This window comes from Colletotrichum siamense (genome assembly GCF_013390195.1).
Source record: "Colletotrichum siamense strain Cg363 chromosome Unknown KSG_Cg363_contig04, whole genome shotgun sequence".
NCBI lineage: Eukaryota > Fungi > Ascomycota > Sordariomycetes > Glomerellales > Glomerellaceae > Colletotrichum > Colletotrichum siamense.
Genome location: NW_023501017.1, coordinates 4,780,424 through 4,804,693, shown reverse-complemented (window position 1 = coordinate 4,804,693; position 24,270 = coordinate 4,780,424). Strand labels below are relative to the sequence as shown.

The 24,270-nt window shown below is 55.6% G+C and overlaps 10 protein-coding genes across 10 annotated transcripts; 6 read left to right on the top strand and 4 right to left on the bottom strand.

Annotated features, from left to right (window-relative positions):
- Positions 1-221: 221 nt before the first annotated feature.
- Positions 222-1,536, top strand: CGCS363_v007185 (putative 20S rRNA accumulation protein 4; the record flags this gene model as incomplete). Its single annotated transcript, XM_036639034.1, has 2 exons — positions 222-338; positions 412-1,536. The coding sequence occupies 2 exons, from the start codon at positions 222-224 to the stop codon at positions 1,534-1,536; spliced, it is 1,242 nt and encodes a 413-aa protein (XP_036496119.1).
- Positions 1,537-1,883: 347 nt separating this feature from the next.
- On the bottom strand, positions 1,884-2,894 carry CGCS363_v007184 (Eukaryotic translation initiation factor 3 subunit K; the record flags this gene model as incomplete). The annotated part of the gene is made up of 2 exons (XM_036639033.1): positions 1,884-2,418; positions 2,728-2,894. 2 exons carry the CDS (start codon positions 2,892-2,894, stop codon positions 1,884-1,886), a joined length of 702 nt encoding a protein of 233 aa, XP_036496118.1.
- A 579-nt stretch (positions 2,895-3,473) lies between these two features.
- Positions 3,474-6,128, top strand: adl1 (DNA ligase 3; the record flags this gene model as incomplete). The annotated part of the gene is made up of 2 exons (XM_036639032.1): positions 3,474-4,490; positions 4,542-6,128. The coding sequence occupies 2 exons, from the start codon at positions 3,474-3,476 to the stop codon at positions 6,126-6,128; spliced, it is 2,604 nt and encodes an 867-aa protein (XP_036496113.1).
- Positions 6,129-6,496: 368 nt separating this feature from the next.
- Positions 6,497-7,199, top strand: yjlB-3 (Uncharacterized protein; the record flags this gene model as incomplete). Its single annotated transcript, XM_036639031.1, has 3 exons — positions 6,497-6,673; positions 6,735-6,792; positions 6,853-7,199. 3 exons carry the CDS (start codon positions 6,497-6,499, stop codon positions 7,197-7,199), a joined length of 582 nt encoding a protein of 193 aa, XP_036496112.1.
- A 1,621-nt stretch (positions 7,200-8,820) lies between these two features.
- Positions 8,821-11,201, top strand: Ap2b1 (AP-2 complex subunit beta; the record flags this gene model as incomplete). Its single annotated transcript, XM_036639030.1, has 3 exons — positions 8,821-9,050; positions 9,124-10,330; positions 10,377-11,201. 3 exons carry the CDS (start codon positions 8,821-8,823, stop codon positions 11,199-11,201), a joined length of 2,262 nt encoding a protein of 753 aa, XP_036496115.1.
- Positions 11,202-11,561: 360 nt separating this feature from the next.
- CGCS363_v007180 (putative bolA-like protein) lies at positions 11,562-12,039 on the bottom strand (the record flags this gene model as incomplete). Its single annotated transcript, XM_036639029.1, has 2 exons — positions 11,562-11,800; positions 11,952-12,039. The coding sequence occupies 2 exons, from the start codon at positions 12,037-12,039 to the stop codon at positions 11,562-11,564; spliced, it is 327 nt and encodes a 108-aa protein (XP_036496114.1).
- A 1,636-nt stretch (positions 12,040-13,675) lies between these two features.
- CGCS363_v007179 (uncharacterized protein) lies at positions 13,676-16,373 on the bottom strand (the record flags this gene model as incomplete). The annotated part of the gene is made up of 2 exons (XM_036639028.1): positions 13,676-14,199; positions 14,243-16,373. The coding sequence occupies 2 exons, from the start codon at positions 16,371-16,373 to the stop codon at positions 13,676-13,678; spliced, it is 2,655 nt and encodes an 884-aa protein (XP_036495278.1).
- A 2,304-nt stretch (positions 16,374-18,677) lies between these two features.
- On the top strand, positions 18,678-20,432 carry CGCS363_v007178 (uncharacterized protein; the record flags this gene model as incomplete). Its single annotated transcript, XM_036639027.1, has 1 exon — positions 18,678-20,432. One exon carries the CDS (start codon positions 18,678-18,680, stop codon positions 20,430-20,432), a length of 1,755 nt encoding a protein of 584 aa, XP_036495357.1.
- Positions 20,433-21,497: 1,065 nt separating this feature from the next.
- Positions 21,498-22,247, top strand: mis14 (Kinetochore protein mis14; the record flags this gene model as incomplete). Its single annotated transcript, XM_036639026.1, has 2 exons — positions 21,498-21,671; positions 21,753-22,247. The coding sequence occupies 2 exons, from the start codon at positions 21,498-21,500 to the stop codon at positions 22,245-22,247; spliced, it is 669 nt and encodes a 222-aa protein (XP_036495342.1).
- Positions 22,248-22,648: 401 nt separating this feature from the next.
- Positions 22,649-23,864, bottom strand: sec14 (Sec14 cytosolic factor; the record flags this gene model as incomplete). The annotated part of the gene is made up of 4 exons (XM_036639025.1): positions 22,649-23,323; positions 23,381-23,504; positions 23,566-23,615; positions 23,688-23,864. 4 exons carry the CDS (start codon positions 23,862-23,864, stop codon positions 22,649-22,651), a joined length of 1,026 nt encoding a protein of 341 aa, XP_036495343.1.
- Between the last annotated feature and the right edge of the window lie 406 nt (positions 23,865-24,270).

Below are 24,270 nucleotides of genomic sequence, written 5' to 3'. Positions count from 1 at the left end.
CAAGCCATGAGAATTTTAGCGTGCAATGCCTCCTTTAATCGTTGAACTGATCCGCGAGTGAGACAGCTAGCTTAGGACGTTGTTGACCCCTCGCCCGCTACAGGTGCGATAAGATAAGCCCCGCATCGAACATTTTCGACGGCCAAAAATTCTTGACCCCACGTACGGCAGCAGCCCAACCCAGCAGACCAAAAGTCACATACACAGGCAAAGGAAAAAAGATGGCAGACTACGACAGCGATTCCTCGCAGGAGGAATTCACCGAGACCAATGTTCTACTCGGATACGCCACGAGCGATGCTGACGAAGATACCATCAGTCGCCTGGGCGGACGCCCCGTAAGTCCTAATCGCAAACCCTCTGATGCCCCTCCAAAAAGCACATCTCAAACTGACACTGCTTCTTCCACAGGAATGGCTGAACCCAGAGAAACCCGCCTCCGCAGCCCTTGCGCGCTGCAAGGTCTGTAACGACATCATGGTCCAGCTTCTCCAGCTCAACGGCGAGCTGCCCGAAAAGTTCCCCGGCCACGAGCGCCGCCTCTACGTCTTCGCCTGCCGCAAGCCCACCTGCCGCCGCAAACAGGGCAGCATCCGCGCCATCAGGGGCGTCAGGATATCAAAGGATGCACCCGCCATCGCCGCCAAGAAGGCCGCCCCCGCTCAGAAGGAGGCCCCGCGGAAGGAGGAAGAAGAGCCCAAGAAGGAGGCCGGCCCGGGCCTCGGCAGCGCGCTGTTTGGCGGAAGCGCCGGTGGCTCTGCCGGAGCGAACCCCTTCGCCAGCAGCGCGAACCCCTTCAGCACGGGCTCGTCCAGCAGCAGCCCGTTCAGCACCGCCGCGCCGGCGTCCAACCCCTTCTCCAAGCCCGCCGAGACGAAGAAGCCCGCAGACGCGGCCGCAGACGACCTCCCCAAGACCTTCGCCGAGACGCTCTCCCTGAACAACCCGCAAACGCCGTCGGGCCCGCCGCCGGCCCCGGAGCCCTGGCCCGAGGCCGCCGCGCAGCCGAAGCCGTACCGCCTGTCGTACCTCGCGGACGCGGAGTTCGAGACGCTCGACCCGGAGCCGGCGGCGATCCCGCAGAACGCGCGGATGGAGGTCGACACGGACGGGCCGGGCGGCAGCAGCGGCGCGATGGACACCAAGGACGTGTTCGAGTCGTCGATGGACGCGGTGTTCCAGAAGTTCGCGGACCGCATGGCGCAGAACCCGGAGCAGGCGATCCGGTACGAGTTCGGCGGCGCCCCGCTGCTGTACTCCAAGGCGGACGCCGTGGGGAAGGCGCTGACGGCGAGCGGGGGCCGGATGCCGCGGTGCGGGAACTGCGGCGCGGGCAGGGTGTTTGAGGTGCAGATGACGCCGAACGCGATCGCGGAGCTGGAGGCGGAGGAGGTCTCGCTGGAGGGCATGGATTGGGGTACCGTTATTGTCGGGGTGTGCGAGGCGGATTGTCAGGAGAGGGGGGTTGAGGCGGGCGAGGCGGGGTATCTTGAGGAGTGGTGTGGTGTGCAGTGGGAGGAGCTCGCGAAGCGATGAGTGTTTGGTTTGAGGCGTGATGTAACACAACGGGGGATGGGAAAAAGCATTGTTTATAGACACGTGGCAATGAACAACATCATACGACACTCTTAGACAGATCTTCTTTGTGGCATGTCTCATATTCGGGGATATCCTCTATGGCTCTCCCAATTCCAAAGTCACAATGAACGCCGGTAATTTTGCCGCCATGCTTCTCTCCCAGCCCTGAACTCCATTAACGGAGCCGTCAAGCAGCCAAGGGTACCTCTCTTCTTCTCGCTTTCTCTCCTTGAGAAAACAGAGTTGATTCATCCTCTCACCCACAACATCCAGAACTGTTGGCCCTCAAACCTTTTTTGTTCTTCTTAAGCCGTCTCCTCCCATGATCTGCGGAGAACCCTCGAGAACATGTCAACGTTGACGTCCTCCCTGATCTCGGCCTTCTTGGCCTCGTTCTCGGCGTTGCGGGGGATGGAGACAATGCCGTTGTCACCGACGGTCCAGCCGGCGACCTCGGAGGCGAACTTGGCGGTGGCGTCGGCGCTGAGTCCGAGCCAGGACTCGAGCTGGGAGAGGGAGACCTCGCGGAAGGCCTGGGAGACCTGGCCGGCGATGTTTGCGCGGATGAGGTCCTCGAAGCCGGAGATGTCGGCGATGAGGTCTGCGCAGAGGTCGTCGCCGTCGATGGTGTTCCAGAAGCGGGCGTACTGGGCGCCCTCGAGCTGGGAGTTGAGGGTGCGCAGCTTGGTGACGGCCTCGTGGAGCTCGCCCTGGGCGGCGGCGGAGGCGTTGATGAGGTGGAGGGCCAGGGTGAACTGGGGGGAGGGGAACTGGGTCATGGCCTTGACGAGGATGTTGGTGACGACCTCGTCCTTGATGCGGTCGGGGTTGAGCTGGTACCTGTCGGCGGAGAGAAGAGGAACTTTGTTAGCCGATGGTCGTATTCGAAAAGGTGCTGTTGAAGATGAAGGTTGTTTTCCGGTGTTCGTTCAGGTATCACCACGGTTTGACTTCATTTGCGACGTTTGGTCGGTTCATGACGGAAGCCGGACCGGCGCAATGTCAGGTAATAGGAAACGTTTATGGTCATCATGTAAACCGGCGCAAGACCAACAAGATTGGGCAAGAGTAGAAGAGACTTGGTTGTTTCGGTTCGGAGGCTAAAAGGGGGCCAACGACAACGAGGACAGGCAAAGGAAGCAAACTCACAGCTTCAGGAGTGTGCGGTTGGCATTGCAGTCGCTGGTCTTCTGCTCGCACTGCTCCTGGAGGTACGCCTCAAGGGTGACGACGGCCTCGGGGTTGTAACGCTCAAGGCCATTGATGATGTTGACAATGTAGTCGGGCCGCTCGGGCGGATCTTCGCCGTTCAACATGGCTGCTGGTTCTGAAGGGGGGGAGATGTGGTTGTGGTGGGCGGGGGGTATCACGGGGGTGTGAGGTGTAGGTCGAGGTCGGATTCGAGGTTCGTTCACGACGTGGAGGGGGGGCGGGCTTCGTGAGAGAAAACCGCCTTGGTGGGGCTGCACTCTTTTTCGCTGTGGTTTGGCTGGCCACACACACGCGCGCGCACACAGCAGCGGCAGGGAAAGATTTCTCAAGTTGTGTGAAAGTCGCTTGATGGAAGGGGCTTAGCGCCGGCGACGGAAAAGGGGTACCGCCGGTGTCCTCACCTTTGGAGACCCACTTGTGCCTGATGACTAAGACGTCTATCGGGAGCTCGGGCCTTCTGTGTTTGGATGGCTGGTGCAGCGTCATTGACTGAGGCGCTGGACGTGCAGGGGACGAGGACGGAGCTGTTGTAAATGCCGGCCCCAAAGTGACTTGTTTATCGACATGAAGTGACGCCGTTACCGATTCTTTATTTATTACTCAATACCATACCCGAGCCACGTCATTCGTTACTTCAAACGGTATGATCTTTGCAACGGCTTTTCCCTGTTGAAACCGCCGCCATGCCCAGCCCATCCAAGAAGCGGAAGCTCAACGACCAATCCTCATCCGGAGTGCCGTCGAGGGGACTAGAGTACTTCTTTTCAAAACAGAGGCAGAATGGCAGCGCAACGCCTAAAGAAACACCAAAGGATACACCAGAGGCCACGCCGAACAGCCACTCAGTGAATGGGGAGAATTCGGAGTTGACGGATGAGGAGCTTGCACGGAAATTGCAAGCCGAGTGGGATGCTGAAGTCCAGAATGAGAGAGCTGCCTCGACGCCATGTCCTGAGCCTGCAAAAGAGTCTACTCCAGTAGAGGCATCTAAAGCTCAGGAAGTAACATCAGCTGTCGCCGAACCGTCCAAGCCAGCTGTCGTGCTACCTCAGGCGCCCAAGAAGAACACTCTGTCACTGTCTTCGGTGGCCAACGCGGAAGACACCGCATCAGCGACGATTCCCCTAGATCAAAGTCCACTGACATTTGACCCATCAGAGTTTACCCCTCAGCTCAAGGAGCAGTGGGCATCTGAAGGAGGCCATGCGTCTTACGCATTCCTGACAAGATGCTTCGTATTAGTGAACGGCACGCAAAGCCGGATTAAGATCGTCGACACCTTGGTCAACTCTATCCGGGTTCTGATCGAAGCAGATCCAGACAGTCTTCTTCCGGCAGTTTGGCTAGCGACAAATGCCATTTCACCTCCTTACATTTCCTTGGAATTGGGTCTGGGTGGGTCGGCGATATCTAAGGCACTGAAGCAGGTATGCGGCTTAGACGGTCGGGCCTTGAAGACAATATACGACAAGTATGGCGACGCGGGCGATGTGGCGTTTGAGGCGAAGAAGAAACAAAGTTTCACACTGCGTAAGCCAAAGCCGTTAACAATCCAGGCTGTCTACCAGTCCTTGGTCAAGATCGCAAATAGCCAAGGGCAGGGCAGTGGTGAGGCCAAGCAGAGAATCGTTGATCGATTGCTTCAAGATGCGCGAGGCGGAGAAGAGAGCAGATACATTGTGCGGACCCTGTGCCAGCATGTGAGTAAAATCTTTCTTCATCAACGTTCCCGAAACTAACACGACCCACAGCTGCGAATTGGCGCTGTCAAGACGACTATGCTGATCGCCCTTTCAAGAGCTTTCCTGCTCTCGCGTCCGGCAGGAGCAGAGTTTCCTCTGCGGTCAGCAAAAGACTTGCAGAAACTGAAAAAGGATGAGTTGGCCGAGGTATGGAGCAAGGCAGAAGAAATCGTCAAAGCATGCTTCGCGCGACGACCCAATTACAACGACCTCGTCCCGGTTTTGCTGGAGATTGGCGTCTGTGACGAACTTCTGATACGCTGCGGATTAACACTGCACATTCCTTTACGACCCATGTTGGGCAGCATCACTAGAGACCTCTCGGAAATGCTCACCAAGCTGCAAGGGAGAGACTTCGCATGCGAGTTCAAGTATGATGGCCAGCGCGCACAAATTCATTGCGATGAGAAGGGGAAGGTGACCATCTTTTCGCGGCACCTAGAACTCATGACCGACAAATACCCCGACTTGGTCGCGTTGATGCCCAAGATCCGCGGCGAAGGGGTAGACAGCTTCATCATGGAGGGTGAAGTTGTGGCGGTGGATAGAGAAACTGGAGACTTGAAAAACTTCCAGACACTCACGAACCGGGCTCGCAAAGATGTCGCGATTGGTAGCATCCAGGTCGATGTGTGCATGTTTGCGTTCGACCTCATGTTCCTGAACGGGCAGCCCCTGCTGGACAGACCATTCCGGGAGAGGAGAGAGCTTCTCCGCTCTATGTTCATCGAGGTTCCACACCAGTTCACTTGGGTCAAGAATTTGGATGCTACATCGCAGGATTCCGACGCCGTCCTAGATTTCTTCAAACAAGCGACAGACATCAAATGCGAGGGCATCATGGTCAAGATCCTGGATAACCTGACAGACATCCCGTATCAAGGCGACGATGCTGCCGAAGCCGATGGAGAGACAGTCGAAGAAACCAAAGCGCCCTCCAAAACGAAGCGAGGGAAGGGCACCAAGGACGAAGAAGCCCCCAAGAAAAAGGGCCGTCGCAAGCCCCTGCTCGCAACGTACGAACCCGACAAGCGCCTCGACTCGTGGCTCAAGGTCAAGAAGGACTACAGTTCGAGCTTCGACACGCTCGACATGATCCCCGTCGCGGGCTGGCACGGCCAGGGGCGCAAGGCCAAGTGGTGGTCGCCCATCCTCATGGCCGTGCGTAACGAGGACACGGGGTCCCTCGAGGTGGTGTGCAAGTGCATGTCGGGCTTCACGGACGCCTTCTACAAGGCGAACCGGGACTTTTACGACGACGGCGAGGCGACGGGGGAGGGGCGCAACACGCGGGGGCAGAAGCCCGCGTTCGTGGAGTACTCTGGCCCGGAGCCGGATGTCTGGTTTGAGCCCCAGGAGGTATGGGAGATGGCGTTTGCGGATGTGACGTTGAGCCCAACGTACACAGCTGCTATTGGGCTGGTGAGCGAGGACCGCGGATTGAGTCTGCGTTTTCCGAGGTTTTTGAAGAAGAGAGAGGACAAGGGGCTCGAGGAGGCGAGCACGAATGAGTTTCTGGCTGGGTTGTGGAGGAAGCAGGAGGCGAAGGCGCCTGTGAAGGAGGGTGCTGTGGCGGGAGATGAAGATGAGGAATGAAGAAGTTATTGGGCGATATTGTAAGCATTTGAAGTTGAAGATACCAATATCAGATATGTCAAAGACAAAATACGGTTATTGGAGGGGATCGTCGGAGCTGGCTTGTCGACTTCCGAGTGTTCGGAGATAACTCGTTGTACCTCCCACACTGGCTTGCAGTCAATCATCGCTTGACCACACCCACCCAGCAGTTTAGCCAAGATCACTTGGGTAAAAAGATGACGCAGGTCTTCTGCCCGCGTGGAGCTTCCTGAAAGGGCCCTGATTGCCGGACGTGTTGACGGATAAAACGATGGCCATGGGAATGGATATGCAACCGCCCGTTTTATTTGGAGACAACACCCATCCCACCTGAGCCGACCAACAATATGACGACCACCGATGGAGAGCAGATTCAGCCGGAGACGTACTTGGTGAAGCGCACGGAACACTGTCCCAACAGTGATTTTCCTGTGCTTGTGTATCGTGGAGTGCTGGGCACTGACGACGAGCTGGATGAAGATGAGGTATCAGAGAAGTTGCAGCAGTACGGATGGGTGAAGAAAGTCAGTCATCTAGATCTTCTACTTATCTACCTTCAATTAACGAGGTGTTTGTCTTGCGCAGGGGACTTGGGGAACGATCACGTTGAAACATTTCCATCCCAACACTCACGAATGTTACGGTAACTATTCATCATTCTATCCAGACACATTCAAAGTTTCTCTCACTGAGTTACATCCAGGCATCTTCCAAGGTCGTTCTGAGCTCGTCTTCGGCGAGGGCGGCTCTGATCCTGCTGGCAGCGGCGTGCGGTGCTGGGTGCGACCCGGCGATGTTGTTGTCGTTCCGGCCGGTGTGGCGCATGCTTCCGTCACTGACGAAAAGGCGGCACCAGGGGAAAAGGAGTACCGGTATGTTGGAGTGTATCCTGAGGAATCTCCGCAGTGGCGGAGTGAGATGGGGAGGAAACCATTACAGGAGAAGCAGGGTCTAGTCGAGGAGGTCGAAGGGGTGGGTTTACCGAGGATGGATCCTTTGTATGGAGTCGATGGGCCGTTGATAAAGATATGGAAGGCTGCGAAGGGTTAAGATTTGAATCGTACATTGTCTAGCTTCAATTTGAAAAGCGGGATTCATGTTCGGCATTGAACCCTTTTCTGATTATTGGGTTTACGAGACATGATTTTTGACGAATAATTTACTTCAAGGGAAGAATAATTCTGACCAAGATCAAGCGTTCTGATTGCCATGTTGGGGTCGAAACTGTGCTTGTGAATGGGAAACAAACGTGGTATGCGTAGGCGCTTCATGTCTGTAGACCTGAAAGGCTTAGAATGCATTCGGATGCTTGAGTAATTAAAGTAGTCATTATTCATGCTGCTTTCCACAGCTCATAACTTCATGCTGCGAATAGTCCTTGTGAGCGGCGACTTTGAACAAACCCTTGTGGTTTGTTCAAAGCAAACAGTCTACATGGCTGTCTTATGATCCGACCTTTGGCCGTCATTCAGTCAGGTCGGCCAGCTGCTGCCATTGCAGGCCTGCATCGCCAGGTGCTAGAAAAGCTCCTGCTGATCCGAACGTGAGAGATGCCAAGACCTGTTCGTGCAAAAGATAACCAGAGTGGATCCTGATGGATCGTCGACTCTGAGTGTGTCGGTGCCGTTCTCGCTGGACGTCGCAGGGGGGATTCCATCCAAGCCTATGCGTCCATCGGGTGCAAACGCCAACGCCAAGGTTCTCGGCATGCCTGTCCTGGATATAAGAACGTTTTGTGGCTACACCTGTTCTCATTTGGTTGCGTTCATTCTCTGAGCTATCAGACTGAAGATAGCTACCGAGCTCATGAAGAGCACGGCGTTATAGAACTGTAAATAAACTGTGAGTTGAGTACCGCCACATCTTCTTGTCGATAAACTTACGGCTTTCCTCGATACTTCTCGTTCTTCATCATCGGATCTTGCCTCGATGAAGAGCCGGCGAAGATTGGGTAATGTTGCCTTGACGACCTTTGTCAAAAACACAACAGTCAAGAGCTTCGAGGCTGTGACTTACCATGGTGATCCTGGTTGTTTACTTTGAGGTGAAGAGGGGTTAGGATTATCGGGTCAACGAAGCCGCCAGATCGAGATTAAAATCTATAGATCGCTTGCTATTCCCAAATAGTGTGATTTGTCTCTTGAGTATCAGAAAATAATCGAGACTCTGGTGATGAGAAAGTGCAGGAGGGACTGATGTAATAGCACCAAGAAAGCAGGTACCTTGGTGTCTCTGACGACGAGCGACCCGATACATGCATGCAGCTAAAGTGGGGGTTTCCAGGGGTGAGGTCCATTCACTTAGCGGGAAGGCGGCGCCTCAGCCAGGCATTGCCAGACTGCCAGGCTGGCCAGGCCGGGATTAAGGTTACGCTTGCCTGCGCAGTAGGGGGGCATTCCACTGACAGGTACTTCTTCGACCACCTCATCTTCTTGGCGAATTCCGACTAGGTGCACTCGCTGCATCTCCCGAAAACATTGACGACACAAAGAAAGCACCCGCCTGTCACATCACCGACGGTTTCGTGTCGGATGAGCTTGTCCAGGTCCTGATCGGACTGGCCACCTCTCCCACTCCCCCGACCCGCTCCTGACGCGAGTTCACCGTTCCATCTTCCGTCCTACCACCGCACCCATCGAGCCCCTCGACGACACGCAACACATCCAGCACCATGGCGGTCAATCGCATTCGTGGAGCCTTTGCTCCCCCGAGGAAGGGAGAGACTTTCGAGCTGCGAGCAGGTCTTGTCTCTCAGTATGCCTACGAGCGCAAGGAGTCCATTCAGAAGACCATCATGGCGATGACGTTGGGCAAGGATGTCTCAGCTTTGTTCCCCGACGTTCTGAAGAACATTGCGACTGGAGATCTGGATCAGAAGAAGCTCGTCTATCTATACCTCATGTGAGTTTCCGCGGGGTCGGTCGCTATCACCAGCGACGACTGTGTCAAAGCAAGTTGCTGACAGGGGCCAAAGGAACTACGCAAAGTCGCACCCCGACCTCTGCATTCTTGCCGTCAATACCTTTGTTCAGGATTCCGAAGACCCAAATCCACTCATCCGTGCATTAGCGATCCGAACGATGGGATGTATCAGAGTCGATAAGATGGTGGATTACATGGAGGAACCGCTGCGGAAAACGCTACGAGACGAGTCGCCATACGTTCGCAAGACAGCCGCCATTTGCGTGGCGAAGCTTTTCGACTTGAACCCGACCATGTGTATAGAAAACGGCTTCTTGGAGTCCTTGCAGGAACTCATCGGCGACCCGAACCCCATGGTCGTCGCAAACTCGGTTCAGGCCCTCTCAGAAATCACCGAAACCGCCCCAGAGACGAGAGCCCTCGTGGTGACCCCAGCAACGCTCAAGAAGCTCTTGATGGCTCTGAATGAGTGCACAGAATGGGGACGCGTCACGATCTTGACCACGCTGGCCGATTACCCCGCGGTGGACGTTAAGGAGTCCGAGCACATTTGCGAGAGAGTAGCACCCCAGTTCCAGCACGTCAACCCTAGTGTCGTTTTGGCTGCTGTCAAGGTCGTCTTTATCCACATGAAGGCGATCAACCCCGAGCTGGTGCGGGCGTATCTCAAGAAGATGGCGCCTCCCCTGGTTACGCTTGTCGCCTCCGCTCCCGAAGTTCAGTACGTCGCTCTGCGCAACATCGACCTCCTTCTCCAGGCCAAGCCCGACATTCTTAGCAAGGAGCTGCGTGTTTTCTTCTGTAAATATAACGACCCCCCCTATGTCAAGCTTCAGAAGCTCGAGATCATGGTCCGGATAGCCAACGACAAGAACTTTGATCAGCTTCTCGCAGAGTTGAAGGAGTATGCGCTGGAAGTCGACATGGACTTCGTCAAGCGCGCAGTCAAGGCGATTGGACAGGTCGCGATCAAGATTGAGAGCGCCAGCCAGAAGTGCGTCAATGCGCTGCTGGATCTGATTGCCACCAAGGTCAACTATGTTGTGCAGGAGGTCGTGGTTGTCATTAAGGATATTCTGCGTAAATATCCCGGCTACGAAGGCGTCATTCCTACGCTATGCCAGCACATTGATGAACTCGACGAGCCTACCGCGAGAGGATCGCTTATTTGGATCGTCGGTGAGTACGCGGAGAAGATTAACAATGCGGATGAGATTCTTGAGAGCTTCGTAGACGGCTTCATGGAGGAATTCACACAGGTTTGTCCTTCCTCCCTCTACATGTTGATTCCAGCGCTAACTACAGAAGACCCAACTTCAAATTCTCACAGCAGTTGTCAAGCTCTTCCTGAAGAAGCCTGGCAACACACAAGGCCTTGTACAGAAGGTACTGCAGTCGGCAACAACCGATAACGACAACCCCGATATCCGCGACAGAGCTTATGTCTACTGGCGTCTATTGTCGGGTGACTTGGACGTCGCCAAGAACATCATTCTCTCACAAAAGCCGGCCATCTCCACAACAATGACCAGTCTTCCCCCTGCCCTCTTGGAGCAGCTGCTGGCAGAGCTTTCCACTCTTGCATCTGTATACCACAAGCCTCCGGAATCATTCGTCGGCAAGGGTCGTTTCGGAGCGGACGAGATCCAGCGGGCGGCCATCCGCGAACAACGGCAGGAGGCAGCCGAGAACCCTATCGCCGCGTCGGTGGCGGCAGCTGCCAACGGCAACCCTCCGCCACAAAACAACATCGAAAACCTGCTCGACATCGACTTCGACGGTGCTGCTCCTGCGTCTGCTGAGCAGAACAGCAATGTCAACACTCCAGACAGAGTTGCGAGCCCTTCGGGTGGCGCGCCATCAAGCGCCATGGCTGATATGATGGGTCTGTTCGATGCCCCGCCGCCGCAGCAGCAACAAGCAGCCGCGAACCCCATGAGCCCTGGAGCCGCAGGAGGTGGCGGCATGAATGATTTGATGAATGGATTCTCCGGCCTTGACTTTGGCAACACGGGATCAGGCCAGCCCCTGCCGGCGGCCATGCAGTTGAACCAGACCCAGAACCCACCCGCACAACCAAGTGAAGGCAACGGAAAGAAGACGAATGAGGATTTGCTGGGGTTGTTTTAGATGTAGGACTAATGGGGGCTGTTTCGTCCGGAGTCCAGGCATGCTGTTTGGAGCAGCAAGTTTCAAATAGGTTGATATATGACAAAGAACGAAGCCACGAAAAAGCCTGCTTCCTTTTTTCAACTTTTCATTGACATTTCCCGCAAACCAAAACGTATATACTCGAAAAAATGGGTGTCTTGGTCCAAACACCTATCGCGCCGTCCGAGAGATCCTGATGATGTCCACCGTTTCATGATATCCGAACCTCATGCCGCATCGTCAAATATGCCATGTTTCTTCCACACAACCCGTAGACCGTGGAGAAGTGAAAGAAGGGGCTGGGTATGTATTTAAAGAAAAACGTTCCTCCCTTTCCCATTACTGCGCAACGCCCTCCACCCGTCCGCCGACCGTGCCGTCCAGAGGGGGGCCGTCAGCGGCGGCGGCGGCGCGGTCGCGCTCCCACTCGGCGGGGGTCTGGCACTTTGCGCTCCAGGCGTGGATGCGGGCGATCTCGTCCTTGAGGGCGGCGTTGACGAGGCGGTGGCGCTTGAGGGATGTTTGCTTCTCGAAGGCGGGGGAGACGATTAGCGAGGTGAAGGATTGGCCGCAGCCGCCTGGGTGAGGAGAGAGAGAAGAGGTCAGCTATTGCGTCGCAGGTCATGTTGGGAGGAGGTTGCGCGGATCGCGGAAGCGGCACCGGCGCCGGCGCCGGCGGGGTATGACGTTTTTGGTGTCGTGGAAGGGTGGAGGGGTGGTTTCGCGTACCGGACATGTCTGTGACTTCGACGTGGACGGCCTGCAGGCGCTGGGCGAGGGCGTCGCGCAGGGAGGACTCCGTTATTTGGTCGGCCATTGTCTCTGTTTCGAGGATTGTGTTTGTTGTGTTTTTTGGCGGCGGAGAGGGAAGGAGGAGGGGGAGTGAGGCACCGATGATGGGTTAGGTTAGGTTGGGGAAGGTGAGGGAATGGTTGTCGAAAACGTGAGGTGCTGGGGATGTTTCGGTGATTAGATTGATAAGATGGTGGGGTTTTCCTATCGGGCTCTGGACTGAGGTGCAGCTGTGAGTGCTGTCAGCGCCTGGCCTGTCGGGTGGGTTCCACCGCGGCGGTCTGGCTCGGTGGCTTGGGCCGTGCGGGTTGGATTTGGGGGTACGTATTTTCGGTGTTGCCCCGAGATGTTTTCTCGTGACAGGGGGTGTGCTCTGTTTGCACGACATCCGATGCTTGGGAAGTTAATATTTCTGCGCTGAATAATATTTCAAGGCTGGGGGCATTTGCGGAAGGTGCTAGTTCACCTTGAGCAATAGTCTCCAAAGCTTTGGACGGCTCCAGTTCTCTCAACCGCTTCGAACGCCTATATCAGGGTACGGGACCCGAGATGATCACCTTGAAGTCCTCGCTCCAGAAGATCTCTTCGAGCGTCGTGATCCGCTGAGAATGGAGACCTTTGGCTCGCATTCACGTCTGATTCGGCTCTCCAGCATGGTTCATCATGACTTGTTCAAATGTTTGCGTTCTTGAAGAAGACGCTTCTTCGCCTGGACGGTGTAAGCGACACCCGTCCCGATGCCATTGATGGAGATTGGCCGTGGCCGTGATCAAAGTATGAAAGACCGCGGCAAGGTCGTAATCTCGGATGTGTAAATACATCCAACAGGGTGTCAAAATAATTTTTCTTCTTCCGATGCTGGGAGGGAGGGCTTGCCGTTTTCGTTTGCAGCCCAGCTCTCATTTCCGTTGGAACCGCCCGTTGAATTGATTGCCATCCCGCCGACCGAGCTGACAATTTAGACATCTACAAGCATGCAGCGTCAGTCTGCCATCGAATGCCAGGACACCTCGAAGAAAATATGGGCGGCGGTACTGCTAGGCGTGCCTCACATCAGGTGTCTTCTGCCTCGACATGCTGCCCCATGTAGGTTCTATGCCTGACGATGAATGGCTTGGAAGGCGATCGCGGCACACGACTGTTGGCATTAGGCACGAGATGGTCACCTCGGTTGCTAGCATGACTGGTGGGATGGGGAGCTTGGAAACAGCTACAACCATACGGTGTAAAGCCCATCCTGATGCTCGAGTCTCATTGACGATCACAGCAAGGGCTAATCCCGTCACATTTTTGGACTCTTCGTGCAGCCCGCTGCGAGGTCACGAATCAAACACATCACAAGTCAGCCATCAGGAAAGAAGGGCGGATGAGAAGAAAGGAAACCGATTCAAATCAAGCCTAACTACTCAACAATGCCAACATCTAGTCCAACTTCCTGACCGCTGAAAACGATTTGTGTGCGCGTCATTATGCCTCTGATCTCTCCTTTTCTTTTGTCCAACATGTATCTGGGATAGTCAAAAACATCGTCCTTCCAAAGTCCCTGGATATGAGAAGGCGGGGGAATAGACGCAGTCTAGCTGAAGCCTCAAGTACCTAAACCAAACATTTCCAAATCACTCAAACATCCATGGACGTGCCTCGCCGTAACCTTCCGGCGTTCACCTCCTCTTCGCCCGGAAGCAGGCTTCAATAGCCATGGCCACGTTCATCATCAAGATCCATCTCCTCTTGAGACGATGACGTAGGTCTGTTCTCCTGACCTGGAAACTGTTGAGCCGAAGCTGTGGGAGTCGTTGGGCCCTGGGAGGGACGGTTCTCCCTCCTGCGCAAGGGCAACGTGATGGAGTCCCCTCGGGCCGAAGAGCTTGATTGCTGGCGACTGTGTCCAGGTCCTCGGGCTGAAGAGCTTGACTGCTGGCGATTGTGTCCGCGTCCTCGGGCCGAAGAGGTTGATTGCTGGCGACTGTGTCCAGGTCCTTGGGCTGAAGAGGTTGATTGCTGGCGACTGTGTCCAGGTCCCTGGGCCGAAGAGCTTGATTGCTGGCGACTATGTCCGCGCCCTCGGGTTGAAGAGCTTGATTGCTGGCGATTGTGTCTGTGCCCTGGAGATGAAGTGCTTGACTGTTGCTGAAGGTCTGCGCCTCGCCTGGCTCTGGGAGTAGTCGGTGTAGGGCTATCTCGGCTTTGCGAGACGTCAGGCCGGCTGCCGAAATTTGCCAATGAACCCAAGGGCGCTCTAGCGGAGTCCGCTGACTTGGGCAGGTCAATGGAGTCGGAAGGCGGTATTCTGATAGATGATGGACGATTAGGACGCCGAATTCCCGGAGTCGTGTCCGGGCCTGGCTTGTTTGCGATACCCGTGGTGCCCGTGGTGCCCATTGTGCCGAGAGTTGTACGTTCGGTTCTTTGACCTTGAGTTCGAGAAAGGGGCTGGAGGGCTTCGCCAGTCTGGCTTCTGATACTCTCACGACTCGGAGGGTGACTCCGAGGGGGGCGGTTCTCGTCGCCTGGTGTGGCACTGCGACTGGAGCTGGGAAGGGGCGGGGTGTTGCGAGATGGGAAGACACGAGACGGGACGTTGAAAGATGGTCTGGTGAGAGTGACAGGCGTCGGAACAGGACTGACTGTGCGGGGAGTTGTGATCTGTGTCGAAATCGGGCGAGGCACTCGACTGACAAATCCCCTAGGTGTTCGTCCGGGGTTCTGAGAGATGGTCGACACATCGGTAGACTGGGATTCAAACTTGGCAATGAGGTTCGAAACTTTGCGTTTTCCAGCTGTGCTGGAAGGTGGGCTGAGCTCGTTCGAGACTTTGCGTTTTCCAGCTGCGGTGGACGGTGGGCTGATCTCGTTTGAGACTTCGCTTTCTCCAGCTGCGGCAGTCGGTTGGCTGAGCTTATATGCCATCGGTAATTCGTACTGCGACGTGGGATGCTGGAAGCCGTTGACAGCGTAAGACCGCAACCCCTTGATGATTGCCTTTTTGGCCAACTTCTCCCCCTCCAAGTTACGCTCGCCTTCCGGGTAGTCATCTATAAGTCGAAAAATAGCTTGCACCGCTTGTTCCGTCTCGTCGATGTAGTCTAGTAGCTCGAAGGTCGAATACGTCTTGTTCGCGTATGGTCGCTTGGGATCTAGTTGCTTGATGTCCAATTGCTTGGTATCATAGGGCGAAAGTCGCTTGCGAACAAATGGAGCCTCTGCCACTGGCCCGAAAACCTTCTTCAGCCACGCATCGAACACCTTGTACCTCCACTCATCGTTCTTCGTTTCTGGGATGGCCTCGATGTAATCACCGAAGGCTGGAGGCCACCAGCCATGAAACTCTGGAATGGCATCGATGTCGCATCTCAGGAAAGGATGAGGTGTGTGGGGGAGCTTCTGTAAGCAGTAAATTCGGCCATAATTTTCGGCAAACTTGGTCTCGTGCCACACCTGGGTATGGCTATGGTCCAAGAAAACGACTCGCAGCTCGTCCAGATCTGTCTCTCCATCCTTCATAGTGATGAAAACGTTCCACGGTTGACAGTGGTGATGTTCAACCCCAATTTGGAAGCCCGCAGCGAGACCGTGAAGCATCATCTGTATGACAAGCTGCCGCTTCTCCAGGTCAAAGGTGATATGTCTCAGTTGATTATCGTTCCCACGGAAGCCCACAGGACCGGGAGGTGGGATGAGCTTCCCAAGGTATTCGGTATCAACACCATCATCACCACCATCGCGATAACACAGTTCCTCAATGGAGTAGCCATGAATGTGCTCGATGAGAATTAAGCCGACGAGCCTGATGTGATCGTTGCCCGCGTAATCTGTTCCACCGTTGACCTTCATAGCCCAGCCACCGTAGAATTGCGGCATGGTGTGTGGGTAACCCGTCCTCTTGTTGTAGCGAAAGTAAGCGTAGGCTGCGTGAATACGGCTGAGAATGCCATCAGCGTTCTGTGCGCTGCTGTAAGGGCCACCGAAGCTACTCGGAAAGTAGCCATAGTCGATCGCTTTGGCGACAAGTCGTCGGGTCAGGGGCTCCCGTTGCTTGGTGTTGGGGTCGACGATGCTGAGGGGTTCCTGGTAGAACTTGGGGCGTTCTTCGGGCGGGAATTCGACAACTTGACAGGCGAAAATCTGAGATTTTCGGTTCTCGCCGTATTTGATGGCCTCCGTGATCTTGACCTTGGCGTGATGACGGCGGTCGGTCTTAACGAAGTTGCGCAGTTCTCCGTAGCCGTGATCCTTCGGGAGGGGGTTGCTGTAGTACTGCCCCAGGCCATGGGGGCGGACGGGCTCGTATGGATACAAGGTCACCACGTCGCCTACATTGTATGCAACGCCTGGCCTTTTCCACACGGGCAGAGGCATCGTGGGACTGGCCGGCAATTGTGGGCGACTGATGTGAGGCTGACTGAGTATGATGATTGATGAGAAGAATGTTGGAGTGAGTGTGGATGAAGGCAGTTGGTGACGGGTCCTGGTGAAGATGGTGCAGGGCTGAAGGTGTAGGACTGACTCCAAGTCGAAAACACCTTACTCTGGCAGATGGTCAAAGAGGGGAAAAAAATGCCTGAAAGCATTTTAGACAGTGCACAATGTTCTAGCAGACTCTCAGAGGGAAGAACGAGAACACTGGAGATCGAAACGGAAGGCAGAAAAGCAGGCGGCAAGATCCTCCCCCAACCCTGAAAGCCTTGAGGCCGACGCGATCGGAGACAGGTGCCTGTGAATGGCCACATCCAAACTTTTCGCTCATCCCGACCAAGGTTACACAAGGTACAGTTTTGGCCCAAGAAACTGACAAGCAAACCCTTTCAGCCAGGTAACTAGCAACACTGTATCCAAGCTTAGTTAGACCCATGGGTTGGGGATGCAGCCATCCAGTAGCCTGCCACATCTGCACAGCACAGCATCAAGCAACAACAGCACTACGTAAAAATGCTGCGGCTACTGTTCTATCTTCTTTGAAATATTCTGTAGATCTACTGGTAATTGATTGATCCAAGCAACCGGTTCTTCGCATGCAAGCGCATCGGACCAGCGCCGATCTCTCATTTCCTTCACCGGGCGAGGCAAGAAACCTGACTGACCATCGACAGAACTTGACGGGTGAGAGAGACAACATCCACCACAGACAATCCAAGTGCCTCTTCTTATTGGTTCCGAAGTTGTATGATGGAATCAAGAAAGAAAATCTAGCAGATATTCAAGCATTGGTACTTGTGTGCCTTGCTTTGTGCAGCTGTTTGATGTGATTCTAAACCCAGAAAATCCTGTGTAGTATTGAAGATCCTAACCAAGCATCTTAGAGAAATGAAAGCTGGGGGCTGGGGTTCACATCCAATCTCTGTCGTTCCCTCTGCCCAGGTTGTGTCCAGAGTACATAGCAAACCATGAAGGTTGGTTGATTGAGCTGTGCTAGCACCGTCACCGTCGCAAGAACAAACGGTTCTCCGGATGTTGCCGACGGACCAAGGATCCATACTAATAGGCTTGGCCGTGTGACTTGCTGTACATATCCGTTTGTCCTTGTGGTGGCGGTGAAAAGGAGAAATTTATGTTGACTTGCGTTAAACACCATGAAAGTAGCCCACAAAAAAAGATGTCATACTTGTACGGGAGGAATATTGAGTGCCTGCTGTGCTATGTCGACTACATTTCTGTTGGATTCTTCTTGTAACTTTCGCAACTGCTGATTTGGCCCCTTGGGATATCGTCCGTACCTTCAAAAGCATCTCTACTTGTGTCATCTTGTCCAAGGTGCGAGGAAAGCAGACAGATGTGTGGAGACCTCCAGTAGGTGTGTAGATAGTACTGAAGGAAAGAAAGAAAGCTCAACCAGATACTCTGGACTCTGAAACCAGCGTCCAGCGAAACTCCGGGGCCTAGCTCTCCTGCCTACCTGACCCTCGCGTCTGCCCTACTGTCCTCTCGAAATAGCCTCACATGAGCGCTGCTCGGCCGACAAATTTGCGAAGGGCCTTGAACGGTCGAGCAATCCGCAAAAAGATCCCTTATGTTGATTTCTCCAAGCGTTTGCAAAATTACCCGTAACTCCCTCGCTCCGCCCCTGACGCGCAGCAAAGCGTAGCGGAAGGAGCTATGCTCTGGGACATAAGCTGGAAGATGCCGGTCAGTCAGTGCGTGTACATCCGTCTGGTCTCTTGACCAGACTCCAGAATGGGATAGGAGGGCCTCGCAACGGCAAGTTCTGCCAAAGGGTCAGAGGCAACCATTCCGGTGCGCGGACAGCTGCTTCTGTTTCTTCCTGGATCTTCATCTGAGTGGCGCGTTGGCAAAGACTTGCAGGCGCAGCGGAGAGAACATGCTGGGTTCAGGGCCCGCATCAACGGAAATGCGAGTCTCAAAGCTACGACGTCTTTCCACCACTGGATGGAGCATCACAGCAAACGGTCGAACAGGGGTTTCGGCGAACAGCCCTGAGAATGATAACCCAACATTCACCATACCCAGGACGATGCCGTTCCCCTTCTCCCAGACCTTTTTGCAGTCTTCGTGGCATCGGTTTTGACCATCATTAGCCAGCCTGACAACACTGTTCATTCTCACGACACCGTCCTCTTTCACGACGTCACCCCTGCTCTCTCCTCCCCATCGTTCGCCAGCTCTCTTCTTGCCACAGTTCCTCACCATCATCCGCAAGCTCTCGCCATGGAGAACGATGCGTTTGCAGGGGCTCTCAACCCTGGCCGTCCGGCCTACAAGTACACAACTCGTGAAGGCGGCTGTTCGAAAATCAGTGAGGAGTTTGACAACTTCCACCTGCCGTTCGAAGGCGAAGTCGAGTGGGAAGAACCACACGAGCTGATCAAAGAGGGTATCAACCTGATCGAAAGCATCAAAGGCAGCAAATACAAGTTAAACAGCGAACAACTTGTCGATCCCAAGACCGTCGTGTCATTTCCCGCCGTCGAAGCCAACACTAGCCATCTGCCCGGCACCGAGGAGGACGCAATCAAGGTTGACGTCCGGCATTGGACTAATGCAGTGGACGAGATCATCCGGGCATCAGAGCCCCAGCTGCCCAAGATGGTGTCGTGGTGGATGAGTGAGGTCTCAGGCAGTGTAGCTGGAGTGTACAAGGCCGACACAGCGACGGCGACACAGATTGCCATAGACAGCATCTTGAAAGCTGTCCGCATTGCCATGGCTACCCAGAGCCGGCCTTCTTCGGCGGCGTCTTACCACAAACGCTCGCCGATTCGCAAGACTACAAGTCGCGGCAGCCCGAGTGCAGCCGGCGGTGGACGCAATAGACGCGGTGGAGATGGCCAATCCCGTGGTACGCGTGATCGTGAGCGGTCAGCTTCCCCTCAGCCCACGGCTCCCTTCACGGCCCCTCCGGCGTCTGCCATCGCCGCTCCTGGCGCCTCTCCTGCCGCCCCTCCTGTCGCCCCTCCTGTCGCCCCTCCTGTCGCCCCTCCTGTCGCCGCTCCTGTCGCCGCTCCCGACGCCTCTCCGGCGTCTTCCTTCGCCGCTCTCGAGCAGCCGTCAGGATCTGATGCAATGGCCGCCCCCTACCTGGCCGAAATGGTTCACTTGGCAGAGCAGAGCTCAGTCACGGGCGATCCCTTTGAACGGATCCCGGCTGAACGACTTGTGGATCATGTGAGGTTCGTCGGTATTGTAAATGAGATGAGGAAACGCTGCGACCCCAAGGTGGACCTCCTGGTCATGCCCTATTTGCTCGCTCGGGTTGACTGTTTACACGGGCGGGCTCCCGAGGGCTGCACCGACACTACGCTGAAGCTCGGCATTCCAAATGGAATTTCCCGGCCAACAAACGCCGAGGAATACAAGCGCCCAGGATACGTCTGGAAGTTCATAGATAACCTCCGGAAGTGGGCCAAACGCGAGCCCATGGAACCGCCAAAGCGAGGTTGCGGCCAATCTTCCAAGTTTCCATCGGCCGGCGATGACCCCAACATCCCGGGAATTCGCAAGAACATTCGTCAGGCAACTCCCCTGAACACTGGCAACTTGCACCTGCTGAAGCAGGGGTTCGGCTACATCCTTCAACATCGTATTCGATGTGTTGAGCTCACAGACAGCATTGGCTCAGTCTTCCTCGAGGCCCTAGGCCTCAAGATAGACGAGTTTACAACTTCGCCGGAGCTCTTCCGGCAGGCTCTCAAGTCTGGACCCCTTGGAGCAGGCAAGCTGCGCATCACTGCCATAGAACAGCATCAGCGCGAGCATATCATTGCGGCACGTGTCGCCTTCCGCGACAGGGCTCGACGTGGCGTGCCTGACGACATTGTCAGCGAGGGGCCCCAGCCCCGCCCTGCGGACCACTATAGGAAGCATGAATTCACGGATGATGAGATTCCGCAAATGGAGAAGTTGATGTACGGCGTGTGGCTGAGCCCGAAGAGGAAGAAACGGAGCGTCTCTCGTGAGGAGTAAACTAGGATCAGCTTGGTTCTTGGGGAGGAGTTGATAGGAACAGTATTGCGGACGGTAGAGAGGGCAGTAGAGAGGACAGTAGAGAGGACAGTAGAGAGGACAGTAGAGAGGACAGTAGAGAGGACAGTAGAGAGGACAGAAGAGAAGACAGTAGAAAGGACGACAGAAGGAGAGAAGAGCAGACGGGTTTACATGTTACTCATAGAGCAGACCGCGAGGCCTCCCTGGTCGTTGCTGAATTTTTACCTTTCACTTGGCTCAGCGTTCAGATACCCTCTACTTTCTCCACCGTAGAGCGTGATACTGCGAAGAGCATTGCGATGCGTCCGATCCCAAGTCATCAATGGGGGCGCACCGGCTCGTTGTGGGGCCGAGATCAGCTGCGAGTACACCTCTTCAGCAGGCCAAGATTTCCTCTGCCGAGTACCTTCATGAGGGCAGATGAGACTAGGTTGCCTTTTTCTCAAAGTCTAGGTTGAGGAACCAAATGAGTTCAAGCGGTTGACCCTCAGCTTGATAACTCAGAATGTATGAGGTCAAAGCCCTTGTATTGGGGGACGGCCTCGATCTCTGGGAATGACCTGCTTGCCAACTCTGACAAACGAAACTTGGCAGGGCCAAAAGGGAAGGAAGCGTTGATGATGGGAAAGTGATGCACCGTCTGCCTTTTGGCCCGTGTTAGCAAATCCAGACGGGTCCCAGATTCGAAGTCCCCGCCACGTCGGCAGTTGTTCGGGGGACGTTGCAGTGGATGTGGCTTGGGGTCACATGCGGCAGTGGCACAGCAGCGCTCCTATCGATAGATAGATAAGATAAGACACCCGGGTCGCGATAACATGAAGGAGGGGCCGTCAACAAGCGCGCTCCCAGAAGTCGGCCGACGGAACTAGACGCGTGCCGATCTAAATTGTACGGTCAGATTAACATCGCGACCGGGCTGTCACCTCTCACAACGACCCCCGCCTCCGGCCGCTGACAGACGAATCCCCTCCGGCGGGGAAAACAACAGCGTGTCTCTGAACTTTCGGTCAACGGCGAACAAGAAAAAGGGGGGTCACCGCGGCAATGGAGGAAGCGCACCGCAAAATCGAGCTGCAGTCCAACGAGGACCTGGCATACCTGCTCGACAATGTGCGCCGCGCCGCGCAGGACCAGCTCGACAAGGCCTTCCCCCAGATCGAAGGGAGCAGCGCGCAGGAGGACGAGCTGAGGGCGCCCATCGAGCGTCTCGTCAACGAGGTAAGGGCTCAATTCCCCCAAACACAAAAAAACACAGCAAATCCAGACCAAAAAGACACTAACCCCTCCCGCGAAAAACAGTACATCAACAAAACATTTACCTACGCCGCCCCGAACCTCTCCATAAACGGCCTCGACGCCGACCCCGCCGTCTTCCTCTCCCCCAACCGCAACCCCGACGAGCCCGAAGAGGCCTACGAGCCCTGGGACGCGCGCCTGCGCCAGCGCGTCGAGGACCTCGCCCGCGAGGAGGAGGACCTCCTGAATGAGATCGCCGCCCTGAAGAAGAGCGTGCCCGGCGGCGTCGCGGCCGCCATCACCCAGGACTTCAAGACGTCGACCGCGGCAGACGAGGCGGCGGTCGAGGCAGCCAAGAAGGCGCGCGAGGACGAGCTGAAGGCGAGGGACGGGGAGGTGCTGCCGCTGGACGAGGTGGAGAGGCAGGGCGAGACCAAGGCGGCGTTCGGGGGCGCCGTGGAGAGGCTGGGCAAGCTGAAGAAGGATATGCCTGCGACTGTGGCCAAGATGGAGAGGGCGAGGATCGCCGGCGAGTATACCGTCACGGAAAGATCGTAGCGCGGTTGGGTTCAGGAGTTTTCGGCGTTGGGTTATACCACATGAAGTCTGCCGACGCGTTTCTACGCGTTGATCGTCAAAATCTCACGTCTATCCATGTCGGATCTGGTAGTCACGAAATATGCTAATTCATGACGAGAAGTTAAAGTGAAAGCGATAGTATGTATATTGTAGATAAGGTAACATTTCAGCCAAGGCCAACGCGTGTATGAGCGACTCTACAACGGAAGCTCTTATTTTTAACCATCCCCAAGCCCGCTCCAATTTCATCAACTCTCATGCAACAAGCCTCGCCAACGCCTCATCTTTGACTGGTGTCGTCCAGTATCAATAGCGCCTGGCCCCCAAAACGACAATCTCCCCGAGCTTCGACTCAAGCATGGCAATCTACCAGGAGACGCTTATGCCGCAGCAGGGGCCTTGGCGGGGTCGGCAGCACCGTCAGTGGTGACGGCGGTGCCGGCGGGGGCCGCGCCGCCAGCGGGGGCGGTGACGGTCTCGCCGCCCTTGTTCTCGATGACGTCGCCAGCGGCCTTGGGCTTGGCCCACCAGGGCTCGTTCGTGAACTCCTTCTCTTGCCACGGGCCGGCGTCGCTCCACTCGCAGCCGCCCTGGCACTCGCACTTACCACCCAAAGACTTGGGCAGGTTCTCGGGCGGAATCTGGTTGAGGAGCTCCTTCTGGTAGCCACCGCCGAGGATGTTGATCTTGGAGACGGTGACGGGGTCGAGCCAGCCCTTGATAACACTCCAGGCGGTGGAGAATCCCCAGGGGGCGTTGATGATGTAGAGCTTTCCGAGACGCTCGGGGTAGTAGTTCTGGGAGATGACGGAGGCCTTCTTGACGTAGTCGTAAACCTGGGGCAGGCGAGTGATGGGGACTCCCTTCATGTCCATGATTGTGCAGCAGGTCTCGACAAGGTGGTTGTACTTGCGGGAGCAGGCGGGGAAGCGGGGGTCGGCGCACTTCTCGTACTCGACAGCAAGGTTGGTCAACATGCGCTCGGCCGTGGTGATCTTGTACATGGCGGTCAAGTCGATGCCGCCATAGTGCTCGATGTAGACGGGACGGCCATCCTGTTGTGATTGTTAGCGAGCCTTGCCTGTAGACCAAAGGTGTTTCTCAATTCGAACCTTGTCGGTCTTGTGGTAGTACTGGGGGTAGTACTTGAAGATGTCGGCCTTCTCGGGGTAGTCCCAGCCGGCAATGGTGTCGTCCAGGTTGGTCGTTTTACGCCAGGTCTCGAACTCGACGAACCTGGAAACGAAAGATTAGTCGGCGGTCTTGTGAATCGTGGAAACACAGCGGGCAAGCTCACATCTGCTTGGAGAGGTTGACATCGAACTTGCGGGCGCGCAGGAAACGCAGCTGTGTATGCCATGTTAGCCAGGACTGGACACGCAATCCTTATCTTGCGGTCTAGCTTCCGGGAAGTCGTACCAGAGTCAGGGTATCAAGACGCTTAGAGTAGCCCTCAGACTCGAGCATCAGACGCAGCTGGGCGACCTGAGCCTTCTGCTCCTCGGTGAGGTGGCCAGGGTGACCGGGCTGGGCCGTCGGGGCGACAGTCGGGTAGTCGAACTGGTCATACTTGGGGTCGAGTTCGGTTTGGGCCATGGTGGGGCTGTGTAAGGGTCTTCTTCACGAGGAAGAAGAACGGTGTAGAGGGAGGAGGTGGTTGTGGTTGAAGAGGGAATTTCCCAAAAAGGCGGGGTTGGAAGAAGGAGGGAGAGGCGGTGGTTTTGAATCAACACGACGGTCAGTCAGTTGTTGTTCCAAGGAAGAAGAGCACAGAGAGGGCGACCGGGATCGTAGGTGTTCAGGAGAGAAAAGACACTGGAGCTGGCCTGGCTGTGGGGAAGGAAGAGAGATCTCCTGCACAAGTGTAGGGGCGGCTTGAGAGGTTGAATTAAAGTGCACTTCGCTGGCCGTATGCCAAAATTCGTCATAGCGACCGGTCCCGCACGCTGTTGCCCCTGGTTGCCCCTCAAAATGGTACTAGCCAGTCTACACCGCACTTGCG